Source organism: Bombina bombina, chromosome 2, assembly GCF_027579735.1.
Source record: "Bombina bombina isolate aBomBom1 chromosome 2, aBomBom1.pri, whole genome shotgun sequence".
Classification (NCBI taxonomy): Eukaryota; Metazoa; Chordata; class Amphibia; order Anura; family Bombinatoridae; genus Bombina; species Bombina bombina.
The window spans coordinates 907,394,672-907,419,520 of NC_069500.1; the positions used below are offsets into that span (position 1 = coordinate 907,394,672).

At 39.3% G+C, this 24,849-nt stretch overlaps 1 protein-coding gene across 2 annotated transcripts in view; it reads right to left on the reverse strand.

The window, feature by feature from the left end:
• The window catches only part of ANXA3 (annexin A3), a 128,002-nt gene that overhangs the window by 36,371 nt on the left and 66,782 nt on the right, over window positions 1–24,849 (reverse strand). For both annotated transcript variants that reach the window (XM_053703294.1, XM_053703295.1), the window contains exons 7-8: window positions 11,724–11,803; window positions 9,820–9,876 (exon numbers count right to left, since the gene is read on the reverse strand). In XM_053703294.1, coding sequence (XP_053559269.1) covers window positions 9,820–9,876; window positions 11,724–11,803 — 137 coding nt within the window. The remainder of the gene's footprint in view (window positions 1–9,819; window positions 9,877–11,723; window positions 11,804–24,849) is intronic.

Genomic DNA, 24,849 nt, shown 5'->3' on the forward strand with positions numbered 1-24,849 from the left:
AGCAGAAGTCCGGTAACAGAGCCCATCCTGAAGCCGGTTATTGCCCTTATATAGACAATGATTTTGTGACTGGCGCCTCTCACCTTAATGCTAGGATCATCAGCAGGGCTATTGAAACTCGCCGGCGCTGGTTGAGGACTCCTATATTTCCTCCAGGGTCTTACCGGAATCCTGAATTTTTCTGCAGCTGGGTGGTGAGTGGAAACCTGCGGGTTGTAAGAGCCTATGATTAGGTCCCCTTTGGTTGCAGAGACGCCAGTGGGTAGATCTATGTTGATACGGCCTGCTGTAGTTGCCGTGGTCGCGGGTGCATCATGGTTAGGAATCGCCTCTGTCACACTTTTAGTATTTGCTGCAGCATGGTAAAGGATTGCCTCAGCAGCACTTATACTAGTCGAGTCTGAGGCTAGGTAGTCCGCTTTCGATGGAGGTCTCTGTAGTAGTCGGTTCAGAGGTAAGCTAGCTATTTGCACCTCAGTAGCACTTGCTTGCGTCTCTGGTACAAAACTGGTGCGTGAGGTTTCATGGGTGTCCGCTTGTAGAGATTTACAGAGGCTTTCTTCAACATGGGTGAGATGAAATAGCAGTAAATTCTCCAGCTCTCGAAGGATCTGCTCAGCCATATTTGCGGTGTCTGGTTATTAGTGGTTAGCAGTGTCAAAGCACTGTATACCCGGCGTCAAGATACCGGGGGGGGGGGGGGGGGGTGTTGAGTGCCTCTCAGTGAAGAGTCTGCCGTAGGCCCCAACGCTCTGGATCGGTGGACAAAGATAAAGTACCCAAGTGTAGCATATCAAAAGAATCAGCTTAAAGTACTAACTCAGAGTAACTACAAGAGAATATTAGATGAGCTATTATGTCACTGATAATCGGCAAATTATCTATGATTTATTCAGAGCCACCAATATTGCGTCCATTGAAGGTGCTGCCCAGAGACACGCCCCTCCTTCCAATTTTGTATCCATTGGATCTTTGAAAGCGGAGCTGTCCTCTATAGGAATAGTTGTGCGCTTCGCTAGTGTTGAAACAGCTCCCTCAACCTTCGGGACCGTCTGCCATGCGTCCCTTCTAGGGTCTATTATGGGAAACATTTTCTTAAATATAGGAGGTGGGGCAAAGGGTACACCTGGCTTCTCCCACTCCTTATCCACTATGCTCGCTACCCTCTTGGGTATAGCAAAAGCATCGTCGTGCACTGGGACCTCTAAAAATTTGTCCAATTTGCACAACTTCTCTGGTACTACCATAGAATCACAGTCATCCAGAGTAGCTAATACCTCCTTAAGCAAAGCGCGGAGATGTTCTAGCTTAAACTTAAATGCTACTATATCAGGTTCTGCCTGTTGAGAAATTTTTCCTGAGTCTGAAATTTCACCCTCAGACAGCCCTTCCCTCACAGCCAATTCTGATTGATGTGAGGGTAAAATAGATAAGGCATCGTCAGCGTCTGATTGGTCATCCTTTTTATCTGTATTTAAAACTGAACAATCATGCTTTCTCTGAAATGCTGGCAGTTTGGATAAAAGATTTGCTATAGAATTATCCACTACTGCTGTCAATTGTTGCATAGAAATAAGCACTGGCGCGCTAGGTGTCGCCTGCGCGGGCAAAGCTGGTGTAGACACAGAAGGAGAGGATGTAGAACTATCCCCACTACCTTCATTAGATAAATCATCTTGGGCAACATTATGAAATGTAACAGAGCTGTCCTTATTTTGTTTGGACGCTATGGCACAATCATCACAAACACTCGAAGGGGGAACCACATTTGTCTCTACACACACAGAACATAGGTTATCTGATGGCCCAGACATGTTAAACAGATTTAGGCAGGCAAACAATGCAATAAAAACTATTTTAAACAAAAATGTTACTGTCTCTTTAAATAATAAAATGACACACTTTATTTCTGAATGTTCAAAAAACTATGAAGGCAATATCCGATTTTTATGAAATTTGAACCCCAGTGTCTTAATGCTTATAAAGTATTGCACAGCAAATATGGAGACTCTAGCTCTTAAAACAAGCAAACCGGAGCAAATTGTTGGATTTAACCGTTTTTATACACCACAATCCCTGCTACAGCATTGCTGTAGCTTTTACCTTCCTTAGGGGTAAGCCATCCACAGAAATAAGCCTTCTGGAGTCACTTTCTGAGCCACAGGACCCTCTCACATGAGACTGAATGCACTGCCTTGAAAATCAACTGTGCAGCTGAAGTGCCAAAATGAGGCCTCCTCCCTCAGTACACTAGAGTGAAGGGGCCTTCCTGACTAGATTTAGGTGTCTAAAACAAGCCAGATCAATAAAAAACGTCCCCAAGTGTATATGAGCTCATAAAACATTTCATATGCCATGATATTGCAATAAAAACCAATCGATTTGGCCCCTAACAGTGTCTACCAGCATAGAAATCAAAAAGGGGAAGCCTGTTATCTTTTTTGCTGAGGTGAAAGAAAAATGGCTTACCGTTTTCCCTGAGGGGAAAAATGACTGTCATCTAGCATTAGCCTGTGTTGTTAGAAGGAGACTAGTCATACAACAGAAATCTTCATCACTTTTCTGTTGTAGAGTAAATAGTACAAGCCAGCACTATTTTAAAATAAAAAACTCTTGATAGAAGAAATAAAAAACTACAACTAACACCACAAACTCCTCGCCATCCCCGTGGAGATGCTACTTGTTCAGAGCGGCAAGGAGAATGACTGGGGGGCGGAGCCAGAGGGGGAGCTATATGGACAGCTCTTGCTGTGTGCTCTCCTTGCCTTTCTCTGTGGGGGAGAATATTTCCCACAAGTAATGGATGACGCCGTGGACCGGACACACCAATGTTGGAGAAAATTATCTTATCACCTGATATAAACACAACAGCTTCCTTATCTCAGATAATTGAAAATATGGTTGAGGTTTTAGTAAGCAAAATCAGTTGTTTCAAATGACAAAAGAAAGGTAAAGGAGCTGTAAACAATTTAATATAATTTACCAGGTGCTATATAGATTGGGAACACAGTATAGTGGGGGAATAAAGTACATGTCGCTTTATGTGTTTAACTCCTTTGTTTAGATACCAACAAACACTTGTGTAATAATAAAATAAAACAACAAACTGGAGCATTTCATTATTGGATTAGAAATGTAATTTAAATGTAAGCCTTCTAGTAAGTTTTGTAGAAAGTTTTCAACACATGATTCCATACCTAGGTAGGCTCAGGAAGGTGCATGTATTTTGAGCACTACAAAGCAGCAGTGTTAGCAATGTTATACATTGTAAAACACTGCTGTCCCGTGGTCCTGAATACACACCGTTGCTCCAGAGCCTATCTAGGTATTAAAAAACATAATTTATGCTTACCTGATAAATTCCTTTCTTCTGTAGTGTGATCAGTCCACGGCTCATCATTACTTCTGGGATATTACTCCTCCCCAACAGGAAGTGCAAGAGGATTCACCCAGCAGAGCTGCATATAGCTCCTCCCCTCTACGTCACTCCCAGTCATTCGACCAAGGACCAACGAGAAAGGAAAAGCCAAGGGTGAAGTGGTGACTGGAGTATAAATTAAAAAATATTTACCTGCCTTAAAAACAGGGCGGGCCGTGGACTGATCACACTACAGAAGAAAGGAATTTATCAGGTAAGCATAAATTATGTTTTCTTCTGTTAAGTGTGATCAGTCCACGGGTCATCATTACTTCTGGGATACCAATACCAAAGCAAAAGTACACGGATGACGGGAGGGATAGGCAGGCTCTTTATACAGAAGGAACCATTGCCTGAAGAACCTTTCTCCCAAAAATAGCCTCCGATGAAGCAAAAGTGTCAAATTTGTAAAAAGTATGAAGCGAAGACCAAGTTGCAGCCTTGCAAATCTGTTCAACAGAGGCCTCATTCTTGAAGGCCCAAGTGGAAGCCACAGCTCTAGTAGAATGAGCTGTAATTCTTTCAGGAGGCTGCTGTCCAGCAGTCTCATAAGCTAAACGAATTATGCTACGAATCCAAAAAGAAAGAGAGGTAGCGGAAGCTTTTTGACCTCTCCTCTGCCCAGAGTAAATGACAAACAGAGAAGACGTTTGTCGAAATTCCTTAGTTGCCTGTAAGTAAAATTTTAGAGCACGGACTACATCCAGGTTGTGCAGTAGACGTTCCTTCTTTGAAGAAGGATTTGGGCATAAAGAAGGAACAACAATCTCTTGATTGATATTCCTGTTAGTAACTACCTTAGGTAAGAACCCAGGTTTAGTACGCAGGACTACCTTATCCGAATGAAAAATCAAATAAGGAGAATCACAATGTAAGGCTGATAATTCAGAGACTCTTCGAGCCGAGGAAATAGCCATTAAAAATAGAACTTTCCAAGATAACAACTTTATATCAATGGAATGAAGGGGTTCAAACGGAACGCCCTGTAAAACATTAAAAACAAGGTTTAAACTCCATGGTGGAGCAACAGTTTTAAACACAGGCTTAATCCTGGCCAAAGCCTGACAAAAAGCCTGGACGTCAGGAACTTCTGACAGACGTTTGTGTAACAGAATGGACAGAGCTGAGATCTGTCCCTTTAAAGAACTAGCAGATAAACCCTTTTCTAAACCTTCTTGTAGAAAAGACAATATCCTAGGAATCCTAACCTTACTCCAAGAGTAACCTTTGGATTCACACCAATATAGGTATTTACGCCATATCTTATGGTAAATCTTTCTGGTAACAGGTTTCCTAGCCTGTATTAAGGTATCAATAACTGACTCAGAAAACCCACGTCTTGATAAAATCAAGCGTTCAATTTCCAAGCAGTCAGCTTCAGAGAAGTTAGATTTTGATGTTTGAAGGGACCCTGTATCAGAAGGTCCTGTTTCAGAGGTAGAGACCAAGGTGGACAGGATGACATGTCCACCAGGTCTGCATACCAAGTCCTGCGTGGCCACGCAGGTGCTATTAGAATCACTGATGCTCTCTCTTGTTTGATTCTGGCAATCAATCGAGGAAGCAACGGGAAGGGTGGAAACACGTAAGCCATCCTGAAGTCCCAAGGTGCTGTCAGAGCATCTATCAGGACTGCTCCTGGATCCCTGGATCTGGACCCGTAACGAGGAAGCTTGTCGAGACGCCATGAGATCTATCTCTGGTTTGCCCCAACGTCGAAGTATTTGGGCAAAGACCTCCGGATGAAGTTCCCACTCCCCCGGATGAAAAGTCTGGCGACTTAAGAAATCCGCCTCCCAGTTCTCCACTCCCGGGATGTGGATTGCTGACAGGTGGCAAGAGTGAGACTCTGCCCAGCGAATTATCTTTGATACTTCCATCATAGCTAGGGAGCTTCTTGTCCCTCCCTGATGGTTGATGTAAGCTACAGTCGTGATGTTGTCCGACTGAAACCTGATGAACCCCCGAGTTGTCAACTGGGGCCAAGCCAGGAGGGCATTGAGAACTGCTCTCAATTCCAGAATGTTTATTGGCAGGAGACTCTCCTCCTGACTCCATTGTCCCTGAGCCTTCAGAGAATTCCAGACGGCACCCCAACCTAAAAGGCTGGCGTCTGTTGTTACAATTGTCCAGTCTGGTCTGCTGAATGGCATCCCCCTGGACAGATGTGGCCGAGATAGCCACCATAGAAGAGAATTTCTGGTCTCTTGATCCAGATTCAGAGAAGGGGATAAGTCTGAGTAATCCCCATTCCACTGACTTAGCATGCACAGTTGCAGTGGTCTGAGGTGTAAGCGTGCAAAGGGTACTATGTCCATTGCCGCTACCATTAAGCCGATTACCTCCATGCATTGAGCCACTGACGGGTGTTGAATGGAATGAAGGGTGCGGCAAGCACTTTGAAGTCTTGTTAGCCTGTCCTCTGTCAGGTAAATCTTCATTTCTACAGAATCTATAAGAGTCCCCAGGAAGGGAACTCTTGTGAGTGGAACGAGTGAACTTTTCTTTTCGTTCACCTTCCATCCATGTGACCTTAGAAATGCCAGCACTAACTCTGTATGAGACTTGGCAGTTTGAAAGCTTGAAGCTTGTATCAGAATGTCGTCTAGGTATGGAGCTACCGAGATTCCCCGCGGTCTTAGTACCGCCAGAAGAGCACCCAGAACCTTTGTGAAGATTCTTGGAGCTGTAGCCAATCCGAATGGAAGAGCCACAAACTGGTAATGCCTGTCTAGGAAGGCAAACCTTAGGTACCGATAATGATCTTTGTGAATCGGTATGTGAAGGTAAGCATCTTTTAAATCTACAGTGGTCATGTACTGACCTTCTTGGATCATAGGTAAAATTGTCCGAATAGTCTCCATCTTGAACGATGGAACTCTTAGGAATTTGTTTAGGGTCTTTAAGTCCAGGATTGGTCTGAAAGTTCCCTCTTTTTTGGGAACCACAAACAGATTTGAGTAAAACCCCTGTCCCTGTTCTGATCGTGGAACTGGATGGATTACTCCCATTAACAAGAGCTCTTGTACGCAGCGTAGAAACGCCTCTTTCTTTGTCTGGATTGTTGACAATCTTGACAGATGAAATCTCTCTCTTGGAGGAGAGTATTTGAAGTCCAGAAGGTATCCCTGAGATATTATCTCTAGCGCCCAGGGATCCTGAACATCTCTTGCCCAAGCCTGGGCGAAGAGAGAAAGTCTGCCCCCCACTAGATCCGATCCCGGATCGGGGGCCCTCAATTCATGCTGTTTTAGGGGCAGCAGCAGGTTTCCTAGTCTGCTTGCCCTTGTTCCAGGACTGGTTAGGTTTCCAGCCTTGTCTGTAGCGAGCAACAGCTCCTTCCTGTTTTGGTGCAGAGGAAGTTGATGCTGCTCCTGCTTTGAAATTACGAAAGGAACGAAAATTAGACTGTCTAGTCTTGGCTTTGGCTTTGTCCTGAGGCCTTTACCTCCTGTAATGTCAGCGATAATTTCTTTCAACCCGGGCCCGAATAAGGTCTGCCCTTTGAAAGGTATATTAAGCAATTTAGACTTAGAAGTAACATCAGCTGACCAGGATTTTAGCCACAGCGCCCTGCGTGCCTGAATGGCGAATCCTGAATTCTTCGCCGTAAGTTTAGTAAGATGTACTACGGCCTCCGAAATGAATGAATTAGCTAGTTTAAGGACTCTAAGCCTGTCCGTAATGTCGTACAGAGTAGCTGAACCAATGTTCTCTTCCAGAGACTCAATCCAGAATGCCGCTGCAGCCGTGATCGGCGCAATGCATGCAAGGGGTTGCAATATAAAACCTTGTTGAACAAACATTTTCTTAAGGTAACCCTCTAACTTTTTATCCATTGGATCTGAAAAAGCACAGCTATCCTCCACCGGGATAGTGGTACGCTTAGCTAAGGTAGAAACTGCTCCCTCCACCTTAGGGACCGTTTGCCATAAGTCCCTTGTGGTGGCGTCTATTGGAAACATTTTTCTAAATATCGGAGGGGGTGAGAACGGCACACCGGGTCTATCCCACTCCTTAGTAACAATTTCAGTAAGTCTCTTAGGTATAGGAAAAACCTCAGTACTCGTCGGTACCGCAAAATATTTATCCAACCTACACATTTTCTCTGGTATTGCAACTGTGTTACAATCATTCAGAGCCGCTAACACCTCCCCTAGTAATACACGGAGGTTTTCCAGTTTAAATTTAAAATTTGAAATATCTGAATCCAGTCTGTTTGGATCAGAACCGTCACCCACAGAATGAAGTTCTCCGTCCTCATGTTCTGCCACCTGTGACGCAGTGTCTGACATGGCCCTAATATTATCAGCGCACTCTGTTCTCACCCCAGAGTGATCACGCTTACCTCTTAGTTCTGGTAATTTAGCCAAAACCTCAGTCATAACAGTAGCCATATCCTGTAATGTGATTTGTAATGGCCGCCCAGATGTACTCGGCGCTACAATATCACGCACCTCCCTCTGAGCGGGAGATGTAGGTACTGACACGTGAGGCGAGTTAGTCGGCATAACTCTCCCCTCGTTGTTTGGTGAAATTTGTTCAATTTGTACAAATTGACATTTATTTAAAGTAGCATCAATACAGTTAGTACATAAATTTCTATTGGGCTCCAATTTGGCATTGCAACAAATGACACAGGTATCATCCTCTGAATCAGACATGTTTAACACACTAGCAAATAAACTTGCAACTTGGAAATACAATTCAATTAGAATAATATTAAAACGTACTGTGCCTTTAAGAAGCACAGAAGATCTATGACAGTTGAAAATTAATAAATTGAAACAGTTATAGCCTCAATCCTTGTAAACAACACAACTTTAGCAAAGGTTTAATCCCATTAGCAAAGATAACAAATTCTGAAAGCAGGAAACAAATTACAGAATAAACGTTTTTTATCTCAGTCAAACTATAATTCTCACAGCTCTGCTGAGAGAAATTACCTCCCTCAAAATAAGTTTTGAAGACCCCTGAGCTCTGTAGAGATGAACCGGATCATGCAGGGAATACAATGAGTTGCTGATATTTTTGATGCATAGTAAAAGCGCCAAAAAAAACGGCCCCTCCCCCTCACACACAGCAGTGAGGGAGAACAGAAACTGTCAGAAAACAGATTAAGCAACTGCCAAGTGGAAAAATAGTGCCCAAACATTTATTCACTCAGTACCTCAGCAAATGAAAACGATTTTACATTCCAGCAAAAACGTTAAACATAATCTCTAGTTATTAAACAGCTTTATGTATTTCTTACAGTGTAATTCTAGTGAAGTACCATTCCCCAGAATACTGAAGTGTAAAGTATACATACATGACATTATATCGGTATGGCAGGATTTTCTCATCAATTCCATTGTCAGAAAATAAAAACTGCTACATACCTCTATGCAGATTCATCTGCCCGCTGTCCCCTGATCTGAAGTTTACCTCTCCTCAGATGGCCGAGAAACAGCAATATGATCTTAACTACTCCGGCTAAAATCATAACAAAAACTCTGGTAGATTCTTCTTCAAACTCTGCCAGAGAGATAATAACACACTCCGGTGCTATTTTAAAATAACAAACTTTTGATTGAAGATATAAAACTAAGTATAATCACCATAGTCCTCTCACACATCCTATCTAGTCGTTGGGTGCAAGAGAATGACTGGGAGTGACGTAGAGGGGAGGAGCTATATGCAGCTCTGCTGGGTGAATCCTCTTGCACTTCCTGTTGGGGAGGAGTAATATCCCAGAAGTAATGATGACCCGTGGACTGATCACACTTAACAGAAGAAAAGGATGCCAAGAGAACAAAGTAAACCTGATAACAGAAGCGAATTTGATTTATTTTTAATTGTGTGCTCAATCTAAATCATGACAGTTTAATTGTGTCTTTTTTCATTAATAAAGAGACATAAAAATCCTTCATAATGTTGGGCATTCTTCTCATATAAAGTTCTAGCCCTGATATGGCCAGCTCAGCTTTTCATCCTTTAGAAATAAACGTATTACGTCACAACTGACTAGCCCAATAAACTTCCACAACTGATAAGAGCTAACTACTCTGCAAGGTGTCAGGCCTTGTGCATAGACATGTCTGCCAATCAAATATGTACCTTGGCGGGGAGCTCTGAATTGGGGATAGTGTTTCAATGAACTCATCATCTACTCATTATCTGGGTATTTTATACATTTTTCTGATGTTTCAAAAGGGCATAATGTAATGCAAGCAGTATTGGAAGTTAGGCTTTTATTTTTCTCACAACCATATTCAAGACTTTAAAATAGACATTGCAAGTAAAACAAAATTAGTGTGTATATATATATATATATATATATATATATATATATATATCTCTATCACCACATTAAAGGCTATAATTGTTCTGCAGAAAATACATAATTTTGTTTAATTTACCTCTGCTTCCTTTTTAGCAAGATTCTCATCAATTTTGGAACCTTCCTCACGTCTTGCCTGTAGGGGAGGCAAAAAAAAAAAAATATATAAAAAAAAAAACAAAAAAAAAAAAACACATAGTGTGTGTTTCTGTACGCAAAACAGAAGTTTCTTTTGAGTGTAATGAAATACACTGAATATTTTAAAAGAACAGTTACTTAATTACAAAAACATATGCAGGCGTACCTCGGAGATATTGCGGTTTTGTTCCAGACCACCACAATAAAGGGAATATAGCAATAAAATGATAAGTTTGTTGTTTCCCAGTGCATATAAAAGTTATATTTACACTATACTGTAGTCTATTAAGTATGCAATAGCATTGTGTCTAAAAACAAATGTACATACCTTAATTAAAAAAATACTTTATTGCTAAAAAAAATGTATTCTGTATCTGAGCCATCATTGAGTCATAATCTTTTTGCTGGTGGTGTGTATGTGTATTCCAGTGTAATTATGTGTGTGTATATGGTGCCGATTTACTTGCTTGACACAGAGGTAGAGGTGTGTGTGTATATATATATATATATATATATATATATATACACATATACACACACACACATACATACACACATACATACACACACCTCTTTTTTATTATTTATGTTTTGCTTTAAACATTTACATAATTTTAGCATACATATTCACAAATTAACATTTAACATCTATGCTCTATAATGTAACTGATATACTGCATTTGAGTTAAAAGTTTAGTACGATGTCAAAGTATTAAATGTCAAATCAGGGGTGAGCACATTCTGCACCTGTAGCATGTAGAATGGGTATGTACAAATGACTGATATTCTTAGGAGTAAAAGAGGAGCAAACCGTTCCAATTCAAGGTATGGCTGTAAAATAATGTATTGACCATGACTAGGGGCACAAATTTTTTTTTACTCTCTTCATATTCAAAATTCAAGAGTATCTACATTTTCCTCTTTTCTGTAATCTATCAGATTTTAGTGACTTTCTGGACTTTTTTTAAACACACTAATTTCAGCAAGAAAAATGTTTTTCTCAGACAACCTTACTTATTTATGCAGTGTACTGTATTGACATTCCATTTCAATTAACATCATTTATGTATAAATACAAAGTAAAATGCTGCAACAATACAACTTCCTGTCATGTGATAAGAGAATGTTATAGTCATACATTAACACCACTAACAGCAATGAATATGATAAAAATGATCTAATGAGTTATATCAATATCTTTGTTTATTAAAGTCAATCATAAAAATGTTTTCCACTTATATAATCTAGAAATGCGTACTATGAGACTTGCTAATCAAAGTTTTGCTGGGTTGACCATGAAATGTTGCACAACTGATTGGTTATTTAATTCCTACCTAAATCACACTATAGGTTAAAGGACCAGTCAACACAGTACATTTGCATAATCAACAATTGCCTGATAACAAGAAAATGCAATAGCACTTAGTCTGAACTTCAAATGAGTAGTAGATTTATTTTTCTGACAATTTTAAAAGTTATGTCTTTTTCCACTCCCCCTGTACCATGTGACAGCCACCAGCCAATAACAAATGCATACACGTACCATGTGACAGCCATCAGCCATTCACAAATGCATACACACTTATTCTTGCACATGCTCAGTAGGAGCTGGTGACTCAAAAAGTTTAAATATAAAAAGATTGTGCACATTTAGTTAATTGAAGTAAATTGGAAAGTTGTTTAAAATGGCATTCTCTATCTGAATAATGACAGTTTAATTTTGATTGAGTGTCCCTTTAATTACTGGCCATTGATCATAAATCATTGATAACAGATATTTGCCCAAGCCTATAAACTCCATTATGTCAAACTTGTTTAATTATATCTGGAATGGAAGAATCTTACATTGGCTAAGAACAGCAATGCTTTCCTGAAGTCACCAGAGGTCTCTGAACTGATATCATCACCAAGACTTTTTCCATATGCTGCAAAAAAATAATAAAAAAAAACAATGGAAACTTTATAAAACATAATGCAATAAAAGCAGCACACTCCCATCTACAAAACCCTTTAAGCGATGCACCTAATTTGGTGCATCCTGTCTCAATGTTTTAGGCTCTTATCAATTTTTCAGAACTTTAACATTGTTCATTAAGACTTTTCTTCGAAGAATCCTTATACCTTCCCTTTAAAGGGACATTAACACTTAATAAATGCTAGATAGATTGATCCATTCAAAGAAAAGTTAAGTCTCAGAATAACATGTAGATGTATTTTTTAAAGTTTCATTAGTTGTTAAAATATTGAGAAAATAAGTTTAAAGTTTTAGTGTCTATAAAACAACGGGAGCTGCCATGTTGTAACTTAGGTTACCTTCTCTGCTGTGGCCAATTAGGGACCGTTATAAATAGGTCATTAGAATGTTCCATTTCTAACCGGAACTGAAATGCTTACAATTTCAAAATGGAATTACAGGAAGAGCGGACAAAATAAATAATTAAAGTATATTGCAGAGTTTTTTTTATATATGATTTATCATTTTATATTACCATCTCAAAGTGTTTCCTTTAATATTTGTAATTTATGTGCCAACCAATTTTTAGATCTGAACCCTAAATCATATTTTTTAGAAAATCCAGGCAGCTGACCAAGTCACGGGCCTTCAAGTATTTTATTAAAATTTCTCTTTCAAATATTTCCATTTCTAGAATGGATTTACAGAATAGATATACCCGCTAGAATGTTAGGATGGCAACAAACCAAAGTTTAAATACATAAACGAATGAATTGCAACACTGCATGAAATTCAGATACTTGAAAGGGAAATGGATCGGACTGAGCTAGTTGTTAATGGTTCTAGCAGTGAGAATGGGGAGGATTCAGATGAGGAGACTCCAGGATGTAGCTGGGTCACAGTTAGAGGACAAAGTAAAGGTAAGCGGAAGAGACAGGCCATTTGTGAGCTGGTACACCCCAAAAGATTTGCTAGATTAAGTGAAGATGTTGGGTATATCAGTTCAGGGGTTGGATTGTCAGAGAGGACTGTTTTGCCTAATATAGTGAACAGTCCTTTAGTCATGGAAGAGGAGCATACTATGGGGGGCAGTCCTTCAGATCTGGTAGCAGGGCATACTATAGTTAACAGTCCTTCAGCCATGGAAGAGGGGCATACAAGTTAGGGCCTGAGGCAGATGTTAGTGGTAGGAGACTTATTATGAAGGTTGATAGGGTAATTTGTCATCCAGGCCCTTTAAATAGAACAGTTTGTGGTCTTCCAGGGGCTTGTGTTAGGCATATTGTGGAGCGTATTGATAGATTGTTAGAGGGATGTGGGTCTGATCCTGCAGTCATGGTACATATTGGTACTAATGAAGGAATCAGCGGGAGATGGAGAGTCCTAAAAAATTACTTCAAGGAGTTAGGTAGCAAGCTTGAAGCAAGGACCTCCAAAGTAATATTTTCTGAGATATTACCAGTACCATGTGCTAACTCAGTAAGGCAGAAAGAGCTAAGGTCAGTTAATTCATGGTTAAATACATGGTGTAAAAATGAGGGGTTTGAATTTTTAAAGCACTGGGCTGACTTTTCACTTGGGTACAAATTGTACAGTAAGGATGGATTGCACCTGAATAACATTAGTTTAAACTAAGCAAAGGGGGAGGATCAGTTAAAACACAATAGAACAGAGAGATCAGATCAGATGAGTGTTTGAGGCGAAATCCAGAATGCAGGGGGTCAAGCAAGAAGTTGGTGGACAGGAAGTGGGTTAGGTGATTGTAAACTAGTTTGTCAAGGTGTTTTGATGTTAGTGGAAGCAGTGATATGGGGCGGTAGCTTTCAGGAAAGTTAGGGTCAAGGAAGGGTTTTTTTTGAGTATGGGAGTGACCTTTGCATGTTTGAAAGAAGATGGGAATGAACCGGTAGAGAGAGATAGGTTGAAGATGTGAGAGCAGGAGTGAGGGTGGAAGACAGGGGGGGTATTAGATGGTAAGGGATAGGGTTGAGCTGGCAGATAGTGAGGCATGAGGAAGATAGTAGCAAAGAGACTTCATTCTCAGTGGCTGGATGGAAAATGCAGAGGGAGTAACTGGGCCTGTTGTTGGAAGTTTGCAGGTTGGTGTTGGGATGTTGTTTCGGATAGTACGTCTTTTGTTTAAAAAGTAGTCTGCCAGGTATTGAGCACTAAAGACAGACGGGTGGTGGAGCAGGTGGGTAGAGGAGAGAGTTAACGGTGGAGAAGAGTCATTTAGGGTTTCAGGAAAGAGTAGATATGAGAGAAGAGAAGTAGTTTTGCTTGGCTAAATGAAGGGCAGAAGTGTATGAACAAAGAATAAACTTACACAGTGTATGAAATCAGGCACGCTCAGCAGTACGGGAGCATTTTTGCATATTACGTGTTTGCTGAGAGTGCCAGGACTGTAACTGATGGCATGATGTTTTGCACAGTTGGGTAGGGGCAAGTGTGTCTCTAGTGCCGAGGAGAGTTTTGTTGTAGTGGGCTGTAGCGAGATCAGAGCAGGTTATAGTGGAAGTGTGAGGGAGGAGATCTTGAATGATTTTTTAAAATTGGAGCAGATCCACAGTGTGTAGATTTCTACAGGTGCGTGGGCGGGATGGAGAAGTGGGTTTAGCTGTTGCATGAATATTATAGGTGACCAGGTGATGGTCTGAAATGGGAAAAGGGTGAGAGGTTAGGTCAGATATAGAGCGGAGGTAGGAAAATACCAGATTGATGAAGTGTCCATCACGGTGAGTAGGGTGGATTGTGAGAGACCAAAGGAGGATGTTAATGAAAGAAGTTTAGAGGCAGCAGGGGCAGATGGGTAGTGAATGGGAATTTTGAAGTCCCCAAGGATTATAGTTGGTATATTTGTAGAGAGAAAGTGAGGAAGCCAGGCGGCAAAGTTGTCAAGGAATTGGGAGGTCGGTCCAGGAGGGCGATAAATGACTGCCACTCTGAGGAAGAGGGGGGAGAACAGGCGAATACAGTAGACTTCAAAGGAGGAGAAGGAGAGAGATGGGATTAGAGGTAGATATTGATAAGTGCAGGAGGGGGGGAAGCAGTATATTAAACCTAACCTTAAACCTATAATAAGGGAAGATATTTATGATGATACAGGTTAAAATGTAGAGACCCTGTGGGTTGAAATAAAGAGTGGAGGAAAAAAATCCTAAAAAAAAAAAAAAAAAATATTACTTGGAACATGCTACAAGCCCCCCAACATTAGTGACATGGAGGAAACTCAACTACTTATGCAAATAGGTAAAGCTGCTAATAACAGTGCTATAATTATGGGAGATTTTAACTACCCTGATATAAACTGGGCCAATGAAACTAGTAATTCAGCTAAGGGGGATAGAATTTTAAATGTTCTCAGGGATAACTTCTTGTCACAATTAATAGAGGAGCCAACTAGGAATAAAGCTATATTGGATTTAGTGCTATCAAACAATACAGATATAATATCAAACATAGAAGTCAAAAGAACATTTGGGTAACAGTGATCATAACATGGTCACATTTGAAATCTCTTTTCATGAGCAGTGTCTTAAAGGTTTAACTAAGGCTTTTAATTTCAACAAAGCAAAACTCAAAGATTTAAGGAAATCATTAAATAACATCACTTGTGACAAAGTATTCTCTAATACAAATACAGAGGATAAATGGATAGCATTTAAAACTTTGTTAAATAAATATACATATCAACAAATACCATATGGTTATAAAAATAAAAAATAATAAATTGGGAAAAAACCTAGAGCATTTAAATTATTCAAAGAAAATAGTACAGACTCAACATACCAAACTTATAAGGAATGTAACAAAGCATGCAAAAAGGCAATCAAATTAGCCAAAATTGAAAATTAAAGATTAATCGCAAAGGATTCTAAAAGGTTCTTTAAGTACATAAAAAGCAAAAAATTTAAGAAGGACAATATAGGTACATTAAAATGCGTGGAGGGTAGCATGATTAACAGTGACAGGGCGAAGGCTGAGGTACTAAACCAGTTCTTTTCTTCAATATACACAAGAGAGGAACCAATGGAGGATACTATGGAACAAACTAGAACATGCCAGTCCATACCATTAACTGGATTATGTCTAGAGGATATCAGGAAAAAACTTGATAATATTAAGGTATATAAAACTCCAGGCCCAGATGGAATACACCCAAGGGTGTTACGGGAACTTAGCACTGTTATTGACAAACCACTACTCTTAATTTTTCAAGATTCATTATCCTCAGGCATAGTACCCCAGGATTGGCGTAAAGCTGATGTGGTGCCACCCTTCAAAAAGGGAAGCAGGGATGATCCAGGAAGCTAGAGACCAGTTAGTCTGACATCAATAGTGGGGAAGGTATTTGAAGGGATTATATTGATGAGCATATTTGTGTAAACAAGATTATGAGTTCAAATCAGCATGGTTTTATGAGAAATAGATCATATCAAACTAATCTAATTAGACTATACAAGGAAGTAAGTAAAAATATAGATAAAGGGGAATCAGTTGATGTGATATAGACTTTGCAAGGCGTTTGATACAGTGCCCCATGAGAGATTAATGCACAAAATTAAGGGACTGGGAATAGCTGAAAAGGTTAGCTCATGGATAAATAATTGGATAAAAGATAGGAAGCAACGAGTAGTAATGAATGTATCCTACTCAGATTGTACAAAGGTAATCAGTGGAGTCCCCCAGGGATCAGTACAGGGCCCTGTTCTTTTTAATATTTTTATTATATTTTTAATGAGCAAGGATTAAATAGCGACATCTCTATTTTTCCAGATGATACTAAGTTAAGTAAAGTCATTAGGTCAGAGCAGGATAAACTTTCGTTACAAAGGGATATGCAAAAATTAGAAGTATGGGCAGGTAAATGGAAAATTAGATTTATTACGGGAAAATACAAGGTTCTACATTTTGGAAGTAAAAATAAGTAGGCAATATATTATTTAAATGGGACAAGACTTAGTCAAACACAGGAGGAAAGGGATTTGGGAGTAGTAATAGATAACAAGCTAAAGATGGATGCACAATGCAGGGCAGCGATTTCCAAGGTTAATAAGGTACTAGTATGTATTAAAAGAGGCATCGATTCAAAGGAGGGAAGCATAATTCTGTCACTATATAAATCCCTGGTAAGACCTCACCTTAAGTATGGAGTGCAGTTCTGGGGACCGATCGCAAAAAAAGATATTGCAGAACTAGAAAAAGTTGAGAGAAGGGCCACAAAGCTAATAAGGGGAATGGAGAATTTAAGCTATGAGGAGAGGCTAGCCAAACTGGGTCGGTTTTCCCTAGAAAAAAGGCGCTTGGAAAGGTGACATGATTACTTTATATAAACATATTCAAGGCCCATATACAAAGATGGCAGAAGCTCCGTTTATTCCAAGAAAATTGATTGTGACAAAAGGTCACAATTTAAGTTTGGAGGAAAAGAGATTTAATCTCCTGCAACTGAAACGTTTTTTCACTGTAAAAGCAATACAATTGTGTAACTTATTACCAAAGGAGGCATGTAAAAAAATTTGGATACATTTCTGGCTAGAAACAAAATTAATGGATATGATTGCTTATATTAAATGGGTCACCTTTTAATAGGATTAATTTAAGCTCAACTGGAGCTTTTTCTTTTTTTGTAAATTTATTAGATTTGTATAGGTTGAACTTGATGGACTTAGGTCATTTTTCAACCTCATCTACTATGTTTTTTACTATTTATTTTTAATTTTTAAATGTAACATAAGATATATATATATATATATAAGGCCTGTCAAAAATAATCGTTTTGACGATGCATCGCGATGCGGCATGAAACGATTCTGCATCAATGCGCTGAGATGCGATAATCGATTAACGTTACCCACGTGACCAGCCTCCAGGACAAGTAACAGAAAGTGTGCAAAAGTGCGCGGTACATCGTTTTGACGTCACGTCACCCAATAAAGCAACATGGGCGCTCCATGGGCGGTCTCTGGAAGTGCCGAAGTTACGCAGTAGGAGCAAAGCAGGAGTGTGTTGCCCGAGATTGATGATGGTGAATGTGATGACGATTCCGACTCCGAGTATACACGGCGGTATACAGCTACACGGCGGGCTCATTTTTATTTTGTGGGAGACAGAGGAGGAGACCTATGGTGAGAATTAGACTAACTAACATTTTAGTTACCAAAACGTTGTACATTTTGCCAATGCCATGCCATAATTGCCATTGCCATGCCTGCCTATTGCCTCAACTGCCTACTACTTGCCATAGGTAAACTAATTATTAACTTACTTAAAGAGCAAATCAATAAGGGGTACACATTTATTACACAATAAGGGGTACAATTAAATACTTGCCTTATTTACTTAACGTAGTATGTACTACTAATACTGCTGAGCTGACTGAGGCTCAGGCTGCTGCATAATTAATTGCTGCATTATTGAATAATATTGCATATATAAAAAATGTATTATAAATATAGTATACTATTATTGTCTAATGTCTCTATTAGTCTAATCTGTATCTATCTATATCTACATGTTTTTCACATGGATGGATGGCCTGGTCTGAAGTTCTAATATTTTAATAATATACACTTTTTATATATAATAATATTTTTTTTTTTAATATAATACATTTTATATATGCAATTTAATATGCAATGCAATTGCATGCATGTGCTGACTCTGAGTGCTCTCTTAAAAGATGCCAATCCGAAGAACCCAATCCTTGTTTTTATTTTATAAGTTAACAAAACTTAACAAGGCTAAAAGCTGCATTATTTTAAACATACTAAACTAAAGGCCATAAAACCCATTTTGTGATTCAAGAAAGTGCATGCAATTTTAAACAACTTTCCCTATTATATAATTTGCTTATCCTTTGTTGAAATGCATAGCCTCCTCCTTGTGCACAAAGTATTATATAGTAAGTAATGTGTGTGCTGTGCAATGCATTGCTAATATGTCATCAACAAACGATATCTGAGAAGTATGAAGCAAATTAAATAATAGAAGTTAGTTATGATGTTTATTTAAAATTGTATTCTCTATCTGAATCATGAAAGTAAATGTTTGGGTTTCATTGCACCTTTAAGTGTGTAATATATTACAGTAACTTACAGTGTCAGTGAGTGAGTGATGTCCCCTGCAATAACAATGCAATTTGTTTTAAAATTTATGTTCGCAAAATGTATGGCATTGGCAAAGTAGTTGAAGTTACTAGTACTTGTTGATTTTACATTTGCGGCTTGACATTTTGACAACTGGAACTTAGTGTTTTTTCTTTTTTTTTAACACTGACAGAGTTTGACGTTGACAACAACATCATCCGTCACATATGTACATGTAATGCTAAAATGACAGAGGGAGACAAAAAAGATAGAGAGATAAAAAATGCACCTAGCATTTTAAAAGCAAGCATCTGGGCACATTTTGGATTTTATGAACATACTGGAAAGCACGAATTGGACAAGACACACGCGGTTTGTAAAGCCTGTCACACAAAAATTAAATACCTAGGGAATACTACTAACTTGAGAAATCACGTTAGACGTTTTCACTCTGAGATGCTAACCCCTGCCGCTGCCGCCAGTGCCACTGCCAAGGAAATAACAAGACTAGCTGAAGCTCATCAGCCAATAATTGATGCAATGCTGTCAACTTTGCCACCCAACTCTGAAAAAGGGAAGAGAATAACCAAAGCTGTGGCAACTTTCATAGCGAAGGACCTATGGCCTTACTCTGTTGTGGAAAACCTTGGGTTTCGCAACCTGTTGAAGACACTAGAGCCACGTTATAAGATCCCGTCACGCAATCACTTAACAGAAAACGTTATACCTGCACTCTACCACGAAACAAAAGCTCAGGTAATTGCATCAATGAGCCAAGCCAGTCGAGTCACACTAACGTGTGATTCATGGACTTCAGTCACGACGGAGTCTTATGCAACAGTAACTGCACATTACATTAGCAAGGACTGGAAGATCTTGTCGCATGTGCTGCAAACGAGAGCAGTTTATGAGTCTCACACGGGTTCTCATCTGGCGGAGCTACTGTCTCGTGTCGTGGAAGAATGGCAGCTGTCCGATAAATCTGTAGTGCTTGTGACTGACAATGCGTCGAACATGATTGTTGCTGCTCAAGTTGGAAAATTCCCTCATGTAAAATGCTTCGCCCATACACTGAATCTCGCATCCCAGCGGGCGCTGAAAGTAGCCACGCTCTCCAGGCTTTTAGGCAGAGTGCGACGAATATCAACATTTTTTCACCGCAGCACTACAGCAAACCACTGTCTGAAAGAAAAACAGAAATGTCTTGGCCTGAAGAATCATAAGCTGATAACTGATGTGACAACAAGGTGGAACAGCTCATATGACATGGTCGAGAGGTTCCTAGAACAGCAACCTGCAATCTGTGCCACATTGTTGTCTCCAGAAGTCAGAAAAAGTGAGTCAGATCTCTGCACTCTCAACGAAACAGATGTGTCAAATGCAGAGGATGCTGTGAGTGCATTAAAGCCAATGAAAGATGCAACCACACTGATGTCAGAAGAGCGCAATCCAACTGTTTCTCTCATTGCCCCTCTAAATGTACAACTGCTCCAGAACATGACAGACACCATGGGAGACACACCCATGATCCATGAGATCAAGAATGCCATCAAAACAGATCTCCTGAAGAGGTACAGCAGTGAGGCAGAGAAGAAGATACTTTATACAGCCTCTGCCCTGGATCCTCGTTTTAAGGGACTGCCATTTATTCTCACAGAGGAGGAGAGATTGGAGATATACAGAGGAGTGACTGAGGAGGCTGCATCCTTGGAGGTAATTTTAATTGCATCATGTTTCTTGAAAAATGTATAAATTGAAAACAAACATAAAACATACCATCCATACAAAATAGGCTTAGCTAGCAGTAGCTTGATTAGTAGCTAGTTTAATGAGTACAAGGTTTATTATATAAGTCAGTTTGAAAACGCCACAGTCAGTCAACTTTCCTCCTCCTCCGTCCACTCCCGAGTCCTTCCTAATAGATGTGAGCTGTTGCATGCATTTATTTATGCATTACTGTCTCTCTGAGCACACACATAGCATTAGCTGGCTGGCTGCTCGAGGTAATAATGAATGCTATTTTTTCTATTCTTTTGTTCAAACACAGATTGAGTGTACTAGTACAGTTACATCTAGGAGGACAAACGTTGATGAAGTGCCACTGCCTGAGGGAAAAGAAACTCTGGAAGAAGAATCAGCCATCGAGGAGGATAACCCTTCTCCTCCCAAAAGAAAGTCCACATCGCTGCTTATGACTTTGCTGGGACAGTCTTTCACTGACACTGAAGGTACAATAGAACCCAAGACCCCCTATGCCAAGGCTGAAGAGGAAATAGAGAAATATTGTAAAGCCCCATCTCTGCCTCTCACTGAAGACCCTTTGAAATGGTGGCATGTACATGAGGTCATATTTCCCCTCCTCTCTCATTTGTCAAAGCGATACTTGTGTATCCCAGGTACAAGCGTGTCTGCAGAGCGGGTTTTCTCCACTGCAGGAGATGTGGTAACGGCAAAAAGAAGCACCCTCAAACCAGAGCATGTGGATCAACTAGTGTTCTTACAGAAAACCTACATATTCCATAATTCTGAGTAGTGATTCAGGTTTATAATATTAATATTTAATGTTTTTTGGCACATCCAGAAGAAAGTGCTGTGTGCCCCACTGCCCAGTGCAGACTACTGTTAAGTTATTTTATATTTGTCACTGTTATATAGCTTATAGCTTTTTGAAAAATGAAGCTTAAAACCTTGAGTAAATCTTTGTTGGATCACAAAATATACTAGTACACTACACGACACGACCGACCACGTCACTCTGTCACAGTCACACACACACAAACAATACAAAAGAAACAACACACAACTGCACACACCTCATGTGTGCGTGTCAGTCAGTGTCACCCTTCACCATGATTCACTCTTTTTATGATGTGTGGTTTTTTTTGTATTGTTTGACTGTGTGTGACTGTGACTGTGTGTGTGTTGTGTAACAATATATTTGTGATCCCATAAAGATAATCAAAGTTAGTAAATCTAGTAGTTCAATGCTACTTGTTGTATAATGTCTATTACTACTTCTAGTGTTACTGTGATGTTTGCCAATCAGGAAGTGCTCTGTTTTGTAGATGTTGTGCTATTGTTTACAGCACACCCCTGTATTGTTTGCAATGCAGTGAGTGCATAGTGCATAAGGGATTATTAATATTATTCACACAAAAAATTGTCTATTTTAAATAGACCCTTTAAGAAAGATATCATATGTTTTTGTTTATGATCCCAATCCCAAATGCCATCCCACCCACTCCCAGGCAGATCTGTAGGGGTTAACCTAATATAACCAACCAGTTAACAATAACAATGTGTGTACTGTCTAACTGTCTTTATGAGTGTGCGAGTCTGACTGTGAGTGAGTGAGTGCCAGTTTGAAAAGTTTGTATGTATCTATCTATGAGTGTGTGTGAGATGAGTATTAACTGCCTTTGAATGTTTTTGTTTGTATGTGATTGTGTGTCTGTCCCAGTGTCTAAGTGTCTATGAGTGTGAGTGTGACTGTGGCTGACTGGCTGTGGTGCCTTTGAATGTTTTTGTTTGTGTGTGTGTCCCACTGTGTCTCTAGTGTCTGAGTGTCTAGTGAGTGTGACTGTCTATGAGTGCACTATGCAGAGAGTGAGACTGAAGCCAAACCACTATAGGGGAAGGAAAAGCCTTGAGTAAACCTTGAGTAAATCTTTATTGGATCACAAATATACTGTACACTACAGACAGTACAGCACACACAGCACACAGTGCCACACACAACAGCACAATACAAAAATAAAGCACACACACCTCAGGTGAGTGGCGTGCCACCCTTTCTTCACCATGATTTACTCCTTGATGTCTGTGTCCTTTTTTATGTATTGTTTGTTTGTGTGTGACTGCTGTGTACTGTTCAGTGACAGACTCAGTCACTGTGTTCAGTTGTGTGTAGTACTGCTTTAACAGTAACTAATAACTAACTAATTATATTTGTGATCCCATAAAGATAATATAATCATCAAGAAGAAACTGTAGTTCTAGTAGTTCAGTTCAATGCTACTTGTTTTAAATGTCTCTCTCTCTAGTACTATTGTAAGTCTGTAACTGTGTAAACTAATTGTATATGTCACAATCACATGTGTGTTGTGTGCACACTCTGTGCTGTGTGTTGTGTTCCAGATTCTTCACGTGATGTTTGTTTGCCACAAATTGACAGTCATGAAGGCACAGTGGACTGCACCTGTAATTTTGTACCTATAAGGGATTTATGTTTTGTTTTCTGAGGACAATTTTCACACAAATAAGGTATTATGGTGGTAACTTAAGCTTAACCTATCTATTTTGGTTTTAATTTAATGTCTATTATTATATTATTATTACTAAGTAAGTAAAGAAATTAAATTAAAACCAACATAGATAGGTTAGACATTTATTTGTTGTTCATGTTTCTTTACAAGTGTATAGTGTACTACTTACTATATATAATATATACATTTAAATATTTTCTTTTATTGAAGAAGTACACTGCGAGCACTGCACTTTTTACACTACGTAGTACGTACTCTGTAACTACAGTTTGATGCCATAATATTGTTTCCAAACCAATACAACAATTGCCATTTAGTATTTACTGTTCTATAAACTGTTGTTGTCTGCTGTGTTCAGACTGCCACAGGAAGAGTGTCCTTTTTTGAGCTAATAAAATAAAAAAAGAGTTTATTTCAATACTTTGACTGCTTGAATTTTTTTTTCTGAAAAATTTAAAAATTGGGCAGAAATAGTGCAGTAATCGTGATGCATCGAGATGCATCGTAGAATCGAATCGTATCGAATCGTTACGATGATAATCGTAATCGAATCGAATCGTGAGACAGGTGAAGATGCGCAGCTCTAATATATATATATTTATACATTTATATAACATATATTACATATACACACACACACACACATATGCATACACACACATATACACATTATGTAGTTTCATTAGTTCAATTATCAACATCAATAATTAAATTAATTGTGACTAAAGTTATGCTTGTTCTGTCTAAACATACGTATGAGTTGGGTAATTCAAATTTAGCAGACATCACACAGCTACATCAAGATTCTATGCAGTACCTAAATGACCTACTAATGTTTTCAACAAATTTTGTTATAGTTTTATGTATTCTACAAAACAGGGAGGAAAATAAAAGTGGCGATAATGGGGAGGATAATGGAAAATTGCATTGTATATATAATATGAACTTCTGGCTTGGTGGAAAGAATTTGTGGAATGTTACAGCAAAATAAATCTACTGTGAAAGCTACAATGCTGACACAGGCTTCCTCATAGATACAGGGTTTATTTACTAATCCACAATAAAACATTAAATGATATGTCCACGCTAATGATAAAGCAGTGTTAACACAATCCTTTATTCAACAACTCTTAAAAGCAACTCAAAACACTTGGTATTGGTAATTGTCTGAGAGACCAGCTTTTAACATGTTGCTGTAGTCTTAGCTGTATGTCTCGTTTAACCGTCACTCACATTTTAAAATCCGTACACGCTTACGACTGGTTAAGGTAATGACATCACAAAGCCTCTCCCTTTAAATATTTTAAGGCGGACTATATATATATATACACACACACACACATATATATAGAAGCACGCTGGATACATGAACTGTGTACATTGGCCCCTAGAGGCTTAAATATACAGACGGGATGGCAGAACTTTCTATAGCTAAGATGATGTGTTAGAGTCCACTGATCCATTGATTCTAAAACTAAGACGTGGTGTGAGAGTCCACTGATCCATTGAGTCTAGGCCCGACTGGGCAGGCGATACAGTATGTAGCGCCATTAATGAGAGTCTACTTCCTACTCTTGTGTCATCTTTTGAAACTACTTTACCTATTGGTACCAAATAGGGTGTTCCATGATTTCTACTTAGTTGGTGTTTACCTGTGAATATGT